The sequence below is a fragment of the Corythoichthys intestinalis genome, chromosome 12 (genome assembly GCF_030265065.1).
Source record: "Corythoichthys intestinalis isolate RoL2023-P3 chromosome 12, ASM3026506v1, whole genome shotgun sequence".
In the NCBI taxonomy this organism is placed as follows: domain Eukaryota; kingdom Metazoa; phylum Chordata; class Actinopteri; order Syngnathiformes; family Syngnathidae; genus Corythoichthys; species Corythoichthys intestinalis.
This window is the reverse complement of record NC_080406.1, coordinates 40,543,751-40,556,787: the sequence shown is the minus strand read 5'-3', so window position 1 is coordinate 40,556,787 and position 13,037 is coordinate 40,543,751. Positions and strand designations below refer to the sequence as shown.

Sequence of the window (13,037 nt, the reverse complement as noted above, 5' to 3'; positions counted from 1 at the left end):
ATCTGGTGTTTTACAAGTGCAATCAGTTGATTGCAGTCAGGTGTGGCTTGTTTTAGCAGAAGCCTCATTGGTTCAACTGTCTCTGCTGGATCGGCTGGAACAAAAACCAGGACCCACAGTGTGCCTTGAGGACTGGGTTGAAAACCCCTGGTCTAACGTACCCGTTGGAATTTGCTTTTGATGGCTACCCTGGTTTTATTGTGTAGAAGGAAATTGACCCCTTTGATTTGGAAATCTTGGAGTATTTTTTTCATATGACATGAATGTATTATCTTTAAACAAATGCTGTAACTGGTTTATTCCCGTGTCATCTCGTGCTAAAATATATAGGAATTAACTCTGAAGTCTGGGTTGTGCCAGATTGGTGAAAATTTACACGGCGCTAATTGTGATTGCGTAATTTCCATTCCTCTCCACCAGGCTTTCAAGGTACCGTGCTATCATTGGATTGTTGAAGCAGCTATGGTGCTTGGTTTTAGAACTAATAAAGGGGAGGTTTGCCAGTTGTATTCGCTTGCAGTCTGTTTGCTCTAATTCTAGCCATGACTGTTGTTCAGTGTTAAGATGTAACCACTTAATAAGATATTGTATTAGATTTGTAATATAATAGTGTTGGAAATTGGGAGCCTGTAAACCCCCCTCTGGTTTATTTCTTTGCAAGTTGGCAAGGCAAGTTCTGGTTTTCTTGTTCTTAAAGTAGAATTTTGTGGCGGCTGAGTCTAGGTCTTGAAACCATTTTTTTGAGTGGATTTAAAGGGGATCATTGAGAACAAATAATTTATTTGAATGGCGAGATAGTGTAAAGCGCGGTAATATTTTCATCTTGACTGTCGCTATCCGGCCCAAAAGTGAAATGGGTAGATTGTTCCAGTGTATCAAATCTTCAAATATTTTTGCGAACAGAGGTGTATTTAGCTAACTTAATTCTGTAAGTTTTGTTGAAATGTTAAATTCCAAGATACTTTATGTTCCCTATTGGAATATTGTAGTTTAAATTTTGATCTGCAGGATTCCATAAGTTTGTTGATAAGGGCATTATAATTGATTTTGACCAATTTATAGTATAATCTCATCTAATATTTGTGAAAATTTCTTTAAGTTCAAAATACCTCATGAAGGGAGGATTCTGGTTTTTCTAGATAAAATAATATATTGTCTGCACATAAGTTAATTTTATGTTCTGATGTTTGCGAGCGGATCCATTTAATGGGAAAAGTAATTCAGATTACTCACTCCGGACAAAAATAATGCCATTATACTCTAACGCTGTTATTAACGACACTGGTTACTACTCCAAGTTCTCCTCCTTTGATCTTGAATTTTGATCTTACTTTGAAACATGAGTTGACATACAAGAAACTCTTCTGCTTTTTAGATCTCCTCTGTGAAGGGCTTAGAGGAAGAGGCCAAAATTGCATATGCATCTCTTCTTGACATTGAAGGCAAGACAGAAGAGGCCATTGCAACTTTGGAATCAATCAATAACATGTCTTCTATCTGGCATTTGGCTCAGGTTAGTGGTCGGATTTTTTTTTTCTTGTGTCCTCTAACTATATGTGTAAACACTGCCCGCAGATCAGCATGCGAAAGTTAATCATGTGCATCAACTTAATTTTCAGATAGGCCAGGGCAATAAGTCGTTCTTATGAATTTTTTTTTTTTTTTTTTTTTTTTTTTGTGTGCAAATGATTTTAAAAAAAATCGCTTTTTCCATCCATCCATCATCTACTGATTAATCCACAAAAAGTAAAGGCATCAGTTTAGATTATTGCATGAGTAAGATACTTTGTGTAGCTAATACTTTGGTGGCTGACAGTTAAAACAGCTAGAAAGAAAAAATATGACACAAGTTACACACTTTATTTATGTTGCTTTTATTCAACATTTTTAACATTTTCTAAAACTTGCTTTGAACTTTTTTTCCTCCTGCTCTGTCTCATTAAAATAGTAGGGCAAACAATCGTAAATTAAATTTTGGGTAAAAAAATGTGTGTGCCTTATGCTCAGAGAATCTTATTTTTGGAATAAAAGAAATGTATGGACGTTTCTTTCTTTTTTATTTTAATGTAAGATATTTACATATTAAATGTAAATAGATTTTTTTTTGGTTGAAAAACAATTAAAATTTTTTTTTACTGTTTATTCCCCCCTTGCTTTTTTAAAATTTTTAAACCTAGATGTTTTTTAAACCTAGATATGATCCCTGTCGGCCCCTCCAGTCAAAATAACGCAATTAATGTCAACCTATGAGTTAAATATTTATATGGGTTGGCCGATATAATGGCCCTACGTTTACTCGGGGCAAAAGAGTTTGAGTTCAAATGTATTCGGATATATTTTTTAATGATAATAATTTCAGGTTTAGCCATTTCATAAACATACTGTAGACCACATGATTAATTGTATTTCTATACATTGATACCATTGTGATGCTTGTTAACATGACTGTATAATGTTGTGAAAGATATACCAACGGCTCTCTGAAGAGGCCAGCAACGGGGTTGAAGAAACACAGGATAGGTGCATCACTTTCCTGAAGAAATTCAGGGTTTACCTCTCAAAGATCTACAATGCCAATGCAGATGAAGTGGAAAAAGTAAGACTTCTGAGACCGCTTGTGGTTTATAAACTGTGACAACTTGAAACCATTTCCCTTGTATTGCATTCCAGCTTCCAGTAACCATGGAGGAAATTGTGGACCTTCTAAATGAGGTGAACCAGCAACTTGGTGATAGTGGAGATGATGATGACGAGGAGAAGAATAATGGTCGTATTGGACCACTCCATTCAAGCCCCGCGTATCCTGCAGATATCAGTGCGACAATCTCCCACCTCAAGTTTTCGTCTCCCTCACCTAACAAAAGCATTGTCTCTCCTTCCAAAAGACACCTGGTAGGTATTAGTTGATCTATAACATTTTAATACTGTAATGAGTATTTGTTTCATGGTTAAAAAAGTTGTTTTACAATTTTAAATTCATGTTTCAGATTTCTCCTAAAACACCACCCCACTGGGTGGAGGACCAGAAAAGTCTTCTCCAAATGCTGTGTCAGCAAGTTGAAGCCCTTAAGGTCAGCCTATGAGATTATTTAAAATGAATGTAATATATGTAAGTTACATTGAATACACATGACTCCTTTGTCTAGGACATTGTAATGTAATTTGTTCATTTTTTTTGTATTTAAAAAGAGCTTTCGATGCATCAAATTAAGTCATGAGTCTTTTTCGTGGTGCAGAATGAGGTCCATGACTTGAGACAGAATTCTTCAGCTAAAGTGAGCTCCCCCCATCACAAGATGTATCATGAGAGTTATGGCGCTGAGGGGCTACAAGAGTCTTTCACTCCTATGCAGTCCTACCATGGGGCCCCCCTTACAGGTCAGTGTACAATTTTGAACAGAAAAATATTACTTATGTTTGTCTAAAGATAACATTAACATGAAACTGGTTCGTGGAAATATACTCTTCATGTATGGCCATTGCTGTTCAAGTTTCCACTACAGGTCCTTCAGGATACTACAATCAGTCTCCAGCATACAACTCTCAGTATCTCCTGCGCACAGCTGCAAACGCAACCCCCACAAAGGTAATCTAAGCATTGTGTCATTTGTTTCAATAATCTTAACATCCTGGGAAAAACTTTTTTCATTGTTTTACACAGGGTCCAATGTACGGTATGAACCGAATGCCACCGCAGCAGCATATGTACGCTTATCAGCCACCGACCCATACTCCACCAATGCAAAGCGCCTCTTCCTGTGTGTATCCTCCTCAAGAACAGAACTTTGCTGCCCCTCTTCGATTTGAATCGCAAGCAACCAGCCTCCTGTCCCCATATAGTGATGAATATTATGGACAGAGTGTTACTCACCAAACTACAAACCCCCCTCTTCCAGAACCCGGTTATTTCACCAAACCATCTATAAACTCTGCTCAGCCACCAAAGAACATTGACGGGAAAACAATGGATCTTGGAAAGCTTTCCTTTAACCAGCAGGCACCTCCTGAAGTACCCAAAGTCCCTAGATTTGGAGCAAGCACAGTTTCCCAGTCAACACCGCCAGCTGCCTTTAAATTCAACTCCAACTTTAAATCAAACGATGGAGATTTCACTTTCTCAGCATCCCAAACAAAGCACAGTGAAAGTTTGCTCGGCCTTCTTACATCAGATCTCCCAACTAAAACCGATACTTTACCGGAGAAGCCAGCTCCTCAAGAGAAAACAAACCAAACAAATATTTTTACTTTTGGCAATAAAAATTCATCCGGCTTCTCATTTGCCAATACAGCACAAAGCACAGGTCCTTTGGGTCTGTTTGGAAAAGTGGAGCAACCATTTAAATTTGGAGATGTTACCAAACCATCATTTGGTATTGCCAAGTCTGTACCAGAAGATGAAAACGCAGCAGATAGTGACAATGATAGCACACATGCTGAAGAGGAAGAGGAGGAGGAAGAGGATGATGATGGACCTCACTTTGAACCCATTGTACCCCTTCCCGAGAAGGTTGATGTGAGAACAGGGGAGGAAGATGAAGAGGAGTTGTATTGCAATCGAGCGAAGCTGTATAGATTTGACACAGAGACAAAAGAGTGGAAGGAACGGGGCATTGGCAATGTTAAAATCCTAAAACACACCACTACGGCAAAGGTTCGACTGTTAATGAGACGTGAGCAGGTCCTCAAGGTATGTGCTAATCACTACTTAACCACTGATATGAAACTAAAATCAAATGCTGGTTCTGATAAATCTTGGGTTTGGAATGCCGTTGATTATGCAGATGAAACTGCAAAGCCTGAGCAACTAGCCATTCGCTTCAAAACAGCCGATGAGGCGTTGTTGTTTAAGAGTAAGTTTGAAGAAGCTCAAAGCATTGTGGTGAGTTCAAAAGAGAAACAAGATGAGAAGAAAGCTGACAGCCCGACACCCTCTAAACCATTTGAAAGTTTGAAAGCAAAGTTTGGTTTAAAAGAAGGTGAATGGGATTGTGCAGCATGCTATGTGCGAAATAAGTCAAAGGATGTCCGCTGCGTTTCTTGTCAAAGCGCCAATCCCAATTCCTCTACGACATCAGATGTAGGGGCTGAAAATGAAACGAAAGGTAGTCCCTTTTCTTTCAAATTTGGGACAAGTGACACTTTCAAATTTGGGACAAGTGACTCGAAAACCAGCAGTTCTAGCTCCACCTTTCCTGGATTTAGTGCTTTTGGAACTTCATCCCCTTCATCTTTTACGTTTGGCACAAGTTCTGTTAAAGTTGCTGACACTACAGTAAAGCAAAGTGAGTCTGCAAGCAAGAATTCGGAATCTGTTGTGAGTCCTGATTTTGGCACGCAATTCACAAAGAAACCAGATCAGTGGGAGTGCGGTAAATGTAATGTAAGAAATGAAGCTGATGCGGCGAATTGTATTTCCTGTACAAATCCCAAACTTGGCACTAAATCAAAAGAGGGAGCTCCCGTTGTAAGTTTATCTACGGTACCAGTTTCAGGTTTAGCAACAAAAGATGGTCAGACGGGTAAATCAACTTTACAAGCCCTCTTCTCTAAGAAAGATGGTCAATGGGATTGTGACACCTGCTCGGTGAGAAATGACTCTGCCAGCACTAAATGTGTAGCCTGCCAGACGCCAAATCCCAATGCGAAAAGTACAAGTAGTTCTACGTCATCAGCCTCCCCCTCTACCTTCAGCTTTGGAGTGAAGTCTTCATCAGGCCAACCGACTGGAACTGGTTTCACTACGCCTTTTGGAGCTAGTAGTTCATTTCAGTTTGGCCAAAAAACTGAAACTTCTGCTGCGTCTTTTAAGTTTGAAGCTCCCCAGTCTGCTCCAACTGCAACAAGCTCTTCTGGATTTTCGTTCTCAATGCCCATGCCTTCAGGTGGCTTTACGTTTGGAATTCCTGCAAAAGATGAAACTGCTATCTCAACTCCAACTGACCAGTTGGCCACAGGTTCAGCCTCCGGCTTTCTTAAAAGCATTGCTGATAAACACAAAGTGAAGCAAAATGATTTGACTCCCCTAGAAGTCAATCAAGAGCTTGAGTCAAATCCGTTAATATCTGGGAAAACAAATGCCTTTAGTTTTGCAGACCTGGCAAAGTCATCTGCTGGAGACTTTCAATTTGGCCAGAAGGACCCAGGTTTTAAAGGTTTCTCTGGTGCTGGAGAGCAGGTCTTCTCATCAACGCCCATCAAGACAAACACCACAAATGAGCAAGGGGAAGATGATATGTATAAAACTGAAGAAAATGATGATATCCAGTTTGAACCAGTGGTTCAAATGCCTGAGAAAGTGGAGCTCGTCACAGGGGAGGAGGATGAGGAGGTTCTATATTCCCAGCGTGTGAAACTCTTCCGATTTGATGCAAACGCAAGTCAGTGGAAAGAACGGGGGGTGGGAATCCTGAAATTATTGAAAAATAACTCAAATGGCAGACTTAGGGTTCTGATGAGAAGAGAGCAAGTTCTAAAGGTGTGTGCCAACCACTGGATCACTACCACCATGAATCTCAAACCTCTTGCAGGCTCCGATAGGTCATGGATCTGGATGGCCAATGATTTCTCCGATGGCGATGCCAAACCTGAGCAGTTGGCCGCTAAGTTTAAAACTCCAGAACTCGCTGAGGAATTCAAGGCTAAGTTTGAAGAATGTCAGAGACTTCTCTTGGACATCCCCCTGCAAACTCCACACAAACTGGTTGACACGGGCAAAACTGCACATCTGATTCAAAAGGCTGAAGAAATGAAGTCTGGTTTGAAAGAAATGAAATCTTTTTTAACAGATGAAAAAACTAAAATCAGTGACGACGACAGTCAGCTTGCATCTGCTAAAGTCAAAACAATCTCAAAGTTATTAATCAAGCCCCACAACGAAACTACTGGCCCTACCTTAGAGTGGGATAATTATGACCTAAGAGAAGAGGCTTTGGAAGACTCTGTTGATTCAACAGTGTATGCTGCTCCACTTGCCAACAGCCCACTAAGAAAGAATCTTTTCCGCTTTGGGGAGTCCATGGGTGGCTTCAGTTTCAGCTTCCAACCTGGCATAAGCCCTGCTAAGTCTCCTACTAAGCTTAACCGTAGCCAATCCTCAGTAGGCACAGACGATGAGCAAGATGTGACCCAGGACGAGGAGAGGGATGGTCTGTACTTTGAGCCTGTTGTTCCTCTGCCTGACCTGGTAGAGATTTCCACAGGTGAAGAAAATGAACAAGCAGTCTTCTGTCACAGAGCCAAACTGTATCGGTACGATAAAGAAACGAGTCAGTGGAAGGAGAGAGGAATTGGAGAGCTCAAAATATCCCAAAATTATAGCACAAAACGGGTGAGGTTAATTATGAGGCGAGACCAGGTACTCAAGATCTGTGCTAACCAATGGATTACAGCAGCCATGAAGCTAGAACCAATGAAGGGTGCAGAGAAAGCTTGGGTGTGGAGTGCACTGGACTTTGCAGAAGAAGGCGAGGGTAAAGTAGAGCAGCTGGCTGTGAGGTTCAAATTGCAGGAAACTGCAAACACATTTAAGCAGGTCTTTGATGAGGCCAAAATTGCGCAGGAGAAACTGGAACTGATGACCCCTGTGACAACCGTCATTTCTCAGGACAGTGGAGACTCTTCAAAAACTGCTTCAACTGTCTGTGGAAAAGCGGCAATTGCTGTGTTGGAGGAGACCACAAAGGAACGTACGGAACTTTTCATGGATAGTAAATCACCCGGGTCTCACGGTGCAGTCAAGCCTGCCCAGTCAGTGATGTCGCCCCCCAAGTTTGTGTTCAGCTCTGACAGTCTTCAGAAGATATTTGGCAGTCCAAAAGCTAACTCTGACAGTGGTGACTGTGAAACCATTCTGAAAGCTAAAGATTCTCCACAGCCTAATATGGGCTCTTCTGTACCACCGGCATTCAAAATTCCACAGAAAGGTAAGCTAAGTCAAAAAATGTACATGTTTCAAATAGGGATGTCCCGATTGCATATGTCACCTGATTTTGAGAATCTGACAATACCGAGTCCCGATATATATATATATATGGCGGAAAAGACAGACAAGACTGAAAAAGCAGTTTCTGCTCTTGCACTCCTCTTATAAAGAAACTGCTTTATTTTAAGCCAAAACAACTGTTATGTTTGATAGAACAAAATGTCTATATGTTGCCATCGCAGGATTCATGGCGCATTAAACCCCCAAACTATTTTTAATTTGTCCGTTTTACCCTGAAAACCCCTGTTTACAGACGTCGCTCAACCGCTTGTTTCAACCCAGCCATAAAACGAAGGTAACGTAATTTCCCGAATATAAGGTGCACCCGTGTATAATGTGCACCCCAAATTTACTTGTAAATCTAGGGGAAATTATTGTACCCATTGATAACGCGCACCCTAATTTTAGCACCAATAAATAGAAGAATACAAGAAAACAAAGCTCGTGTACAGATACAGAAATGTCATTTCACTGACTGGTGAAACACAGCACAAGCATAGCACATTGGTAGTTCAAAACATTACCATAAATTGACAATATTTACGGTAATATGATTTGACAACTCCAACTTACCAGAATCTAGGAGAAAACAAAACCGATGTGACTTTTCTTTTAAAGGCTGCTGTATAACTTGCTTGTTTCATCATGATGAATAAATGTTTCTTCCATGGATTGATACGGTAAAATGAAAGTGAGAACGTAAGTCGGAAATCCGAGAGAGCTCATCGCTGTCAACACGACAGTAACAATAGGAACTATTGTTATTTGGGTTGGAGTTTCCCGACGGACACACACAGGAAGTGTGTTGTTACGTTTGTTATGGTCCGAGTTGCTCGAGCTGCAATAAATGTTGACTCAAATGAGTTCAAGAAATTAGATTAATATGCTTTACGAAGAGTGAAAAAAGCAGACTTTAACACGGACGAAATCATTCGGCCGATTAGAGTGAAGTATTACCGAAACAAATGAGAATACGTCACGTAAGTAATGGGCGGCAACGGGTCGCCGCATACGTTTCTTCAACACAACGTGGCCGTGTCAATTAAAATAAATCGGTTTATTTATATATATATATATATGTATATATATATATATATATATATATGTATATATATATTTCTGTCTCCATCCATTTACCCGTTTATAATGCGCACCATGTTTTTACAAGTTCATTTTGGGGGAAAAAAGTGCGCGTTATATTCGGGAAATTACGGTAATTATATTTCTTGTTCAAAATGACTGTCGTTTGTAGCTTAGAATCATTAATTAATGTCTCATATACTTTAAAAAATTATTCACTAGCATATTTTAAACTTTTAATTACTTCACAATGAAAAAAATGACTTCTGTAAAAAAGTCACGGATAATATACCTCATAACTATCGCTCAATTGTATTTTTTTTGTTACTGTCCGATGTTCTCTGATATGTTAGGTGATAAATAATCTATCCAAACAAAAAAAAAGAAAGAAAAAAAACATTTAAAAAGGTAAATATATGATAAAGAAAATCTCGACCACTCCTTGATGTCTGCGATTTCTGCATCGCGATCCTATTACATTTTTTCACCCATAAAATCTCCCCATCCAGCTGTGGCCCTTCACAGCTGTGTCTTGACACTCAGTGATACATGCTACGTGGAGTTTTTGGATCGAAACAAGGCAGGTACGCGATAATATCTCGTTAAAGTCGTGGCGTCTGTAATTCTGCTCTCGCGTGCTCTCGCCTCCAGTTAGGGTTTTGCTGTTTAAAATGTTTTTTTTTTTTTTAAATGCCCTCTTGTTCAAATTTTTTCTTCCCCCAGAAAATTGAGATTTTAAGCTTTCCAATGATTTATCACACATTCATATAGAGCCTACCCACGTACCACGTGCTCGCTGTATGGTTCCGCCCACTTGTCCGTCAAAACATAGTGTTAACCTGTTACGGCTACGTACATTTCTCCTATTTACGGCGTGTTTTTCTGCTCCTTAACATTAATAATCAAAATGGTGAAGGCGTGTGTGGCTGTTGGTTGCACTAACAGAGAAGATGGAAGGAGAGACTAGAAGTTTTACCGTATTCCGAGGGATCCAAAGAGGAGAGCGAAATGGACGGCTGCAATTCGACGTGAAAACTGGACACCAAAAAATCACCACAGACTATGTATTAGTCATTTTATATCCGGTAAGATGCATTTAATATATATTTAGAGGGTTTTGGCCTGACAACCACAATTAAGATCATTGCTAGGCTAATCGCCGACAACATACGACGTAGTACGACATAGTTTCAAATTCAAGATGTTTGTGACTTCCCTTTCTTCCACCATCGTTATTTTTTGAATAATATTTAGCTGGTACCAAGTGAAAGAAACTGGCCTCGTCTACGGGGCTGACAAATAACCACAATTAAGATCATTGCTAGGCTAATCGCCGACAACATACACGTATGTATGTAGTCAGAGTGCTATCGCTAAACCATATAAACATTAAAAGCCCTAGCTCCATTGACAAATGACACGAAATACATTAGACTTGACAGTGGATGTTAGCAAGAACAAAAGATTTGAAATTGAAAATTTCGTAACTAACCTTCCGAGCACAAGATTCCTGCCGAATTTTCGTGTACGAGGACCTGTTTCACCCAACCAGCAACGTAGCATTTATAAGCCTCGAAGCTCTTAAAGTTTTTCAAACTTTCGTGAGAATAGGCTGATTTTGTGTGGACAAGAAAGTTGTAAATATCAGGGTCAGGCAGAGACGGCGAAGGCAGCCGGTCAAAAATGATCGATTTAGGCATCAAATATGGATCTGGCGACTGTATAGAACGAAGCTTTTCCTCATAACGCCTTTTATGCAACAGATCCAGTGAGTTTGCGGCATCAGAAAGCACCGGGTCTTCCATGAAATGCATTTTAAATTCCGCCATCAATTGAAAACAATGCTAATACAGAGTCAAAATGACGGACAAGTGGGCGGAACCATACAGCGAGCACGTGGTACGTGGGTAGGCTCTATAGGACAATTTTGAAATTTGGCCAAATTGGGGGTCTCAGAGCGGAACTTCAAGTCACCTGAGTGTTTTCCGCCATATATATAATATGTACCAGTATTTTGTGTGTGTGTGTGTGGGGGGGGGGGGTTATTATTTGAACAAAGGTTCCGAACATGTTCCAGTAGTTTCTCTTCCACTTTTTCCGGGAGTGTTACAGAGTATAAAACGTAAATATTTTGGCAAAGCCATTGTATTCCTACATTATTTTGGCTTTTTTAAATTAAAATTAAAAACCCAATCCTTTTCACCCGATTCCAATCCTCTAAATAATGGCCCAGTTTTTGATCACGTGATCGGATCAGGGACATCCCTAATTACAAATGTTTTGAAGTTTTTTTTTTTCATGAAAGATTGGTACCCTATATGCTTTCTTGACTAGAAAATTACAGACTGAGTTATTACTGTACTTCACCATTAGTAAATGAAAACAATGATTTGGACTTTCCCCACAATTTTTGGCCACTTCTTAAATGGTAATGGCCTCTTCACTTAGTACATGTTAACCCATCATTCTTTAGAAATGGATTTTAGCCTTTTAAAAGTTAAGACAAAGCCATTTCAGCACTCTGTTTGAAAGTCTAGCTACTTTAATGGCCATGGTTTGCCTTAACACTTTTAAACTGTCACCTGGATTGTAGATACTATTTGGGGAAAAAATAACCTGGATGCAAAGACTGGGGGGAAATGCAACTAATTTGCATGTTATTTATAATCATTTACGTTTCCCAAGTAAATTTAACTGAGATTTTGAAATGTTTTAACATAGCATCCTAATTTCTTCAGACAGATTGAATTCATTCATTGTACGTACAATTGTAGTCAACACTAATCCGTTTAGAATTTAGGCACTTCAAATACTTATCAGCAAGAGCATGAAGCGCAATGATTTTATTTAAAGACAATGCTCTTTAAACAATGAGCTCAGTGCCTATTTCTTCAGACTACAGTGCAGTACCTGTAAGACAAGCAATGGTGCAAAATAGAATTCACAGGCTTGTGTGGCTTTTGCAATGGAAGTGCCAGATAAGGCTAAGTTATAGTTCCAGATATTAGTTCCAGAGTTACGGTAAAGTATTTCACACTCTTGAGTACTCTGTCCCTGATAAGAACCACTCTGCTGGCATGTATGCATACAGTGCATACGTTATCCTCGTATAAGTCTCACATGAGTTTGGAGGCATGTGATTTTTCCTGTGCATATTTGTGTGTGCAAAACTAACAACTGTTTGTCAATTGTAGTCAGATTTATTTCCGTATAATGTCAATCACTAATATATTTTTCCTTCAATTTGTCTGTCACAGGACTGAACAGTAGTGGGTCAGATGAGGATTCGGAGGTGGAGATAGTGTATGTCAGGGAACCCACTGCTGAGCAAGCTGCTTTAGCCAGGAAATTACTGCTGCCTCTAACCTTTTTCTGCTACCAGAATGAACCAGGCTACATCAGTGACAATCAATCTGACGGTGAGACCGCAGCGTCAGTTTGGACAGCAAGATTTGAACAATGATGCAGACAAAAGCTTAAAAATAGAAATAATGCTTATCTGTAGAACACATAAATATGGTTGGGCATCGTTTGAATTTGAACGGTTACGATTCAGATTTCACGTTTCGATTCCAATTCCAAACGATTCTGCTAATAGGGAGGGTAAAAAAGAATTGCCTCGTTTATATTAATTTCTTAACTTCTCGATTGTTTTTAAATTATATGAACTTTCAATTAACTTTGCTATGAATTTCTCACAGGGCTATTTTTAACTTGTTTATAAATATCAGTCTTTGAACTTGAACATGATGAAGTTTCTTTCCACAAGAGTGCACTTTCGCAAAGATGTTTATTTTTCAAAAGCTCAACGAGAAAACATTCACACATATTCATTTGCCTATGTTTTAGAGTGTCTTATGCTGCAGGCATTTTTACATGTTATTGAGCTCCCACTAATGGTCTAACCTGGTGCAGAATATCAAACAAACAAAAAAACAGTTCAGATTAGCAGCGGGTACAGTATAAAATCAAAAAC

The 13,037-nt window shown here is 39.4% G+C and overlaps 1 protein-coding gene across 2 annotated transcripts in view; it reads left to right on the top strand.

Moving 5' to 3' along the window:
• Positions 1 to 13,037, top strand: part of LOC130927365 (E3 SUMO-protein ligase RanBP2-like) — a 59,232-nt gene that overhangs the window by 17,863 nt on the left and 28,332 nt on the right. The window contains exons 14-21 of one of the 2 annotated variants that reach the window (XM_057853141.1): positions 1,376 to 1,513; positions 2,465 to 2,596; positions 2,671 to 2,892; positions 2,988 to 3,071; positions 3,237 to 3,378; positions 3,504 to 3,586; positions 3,662 to 7,922; positions 12,319 to 12,480. In XM_057853141.1, the coding sequence (XP_057709124.1) occupies positions 1,376 to 1,513; positions 2,465 to 2,596; positions 2,671 to 2,892; positions 2,988 to 3,071; positions 3,237 to 3,378; positions 3,504 to 3,586; positions 3,662 to 7,922; positions 12,319 to 12,480 (5,224 nt within the window). Of the gene's footprint in view, positions 1 to 1,375; positions 1,514 to 2,464; positions 2,597 to 2,670; positions 2,893 to 2,987; positions 3,072 to 3,236; positions 3,379 to 3,491; positions 3,587 to 3,661; positions 7,923 to 12,318; positions 12,481 to 13,037 lie in introns of both variants that reach the window. The other variant, XM_057853140.1, reaches the window with a different exon arrangement.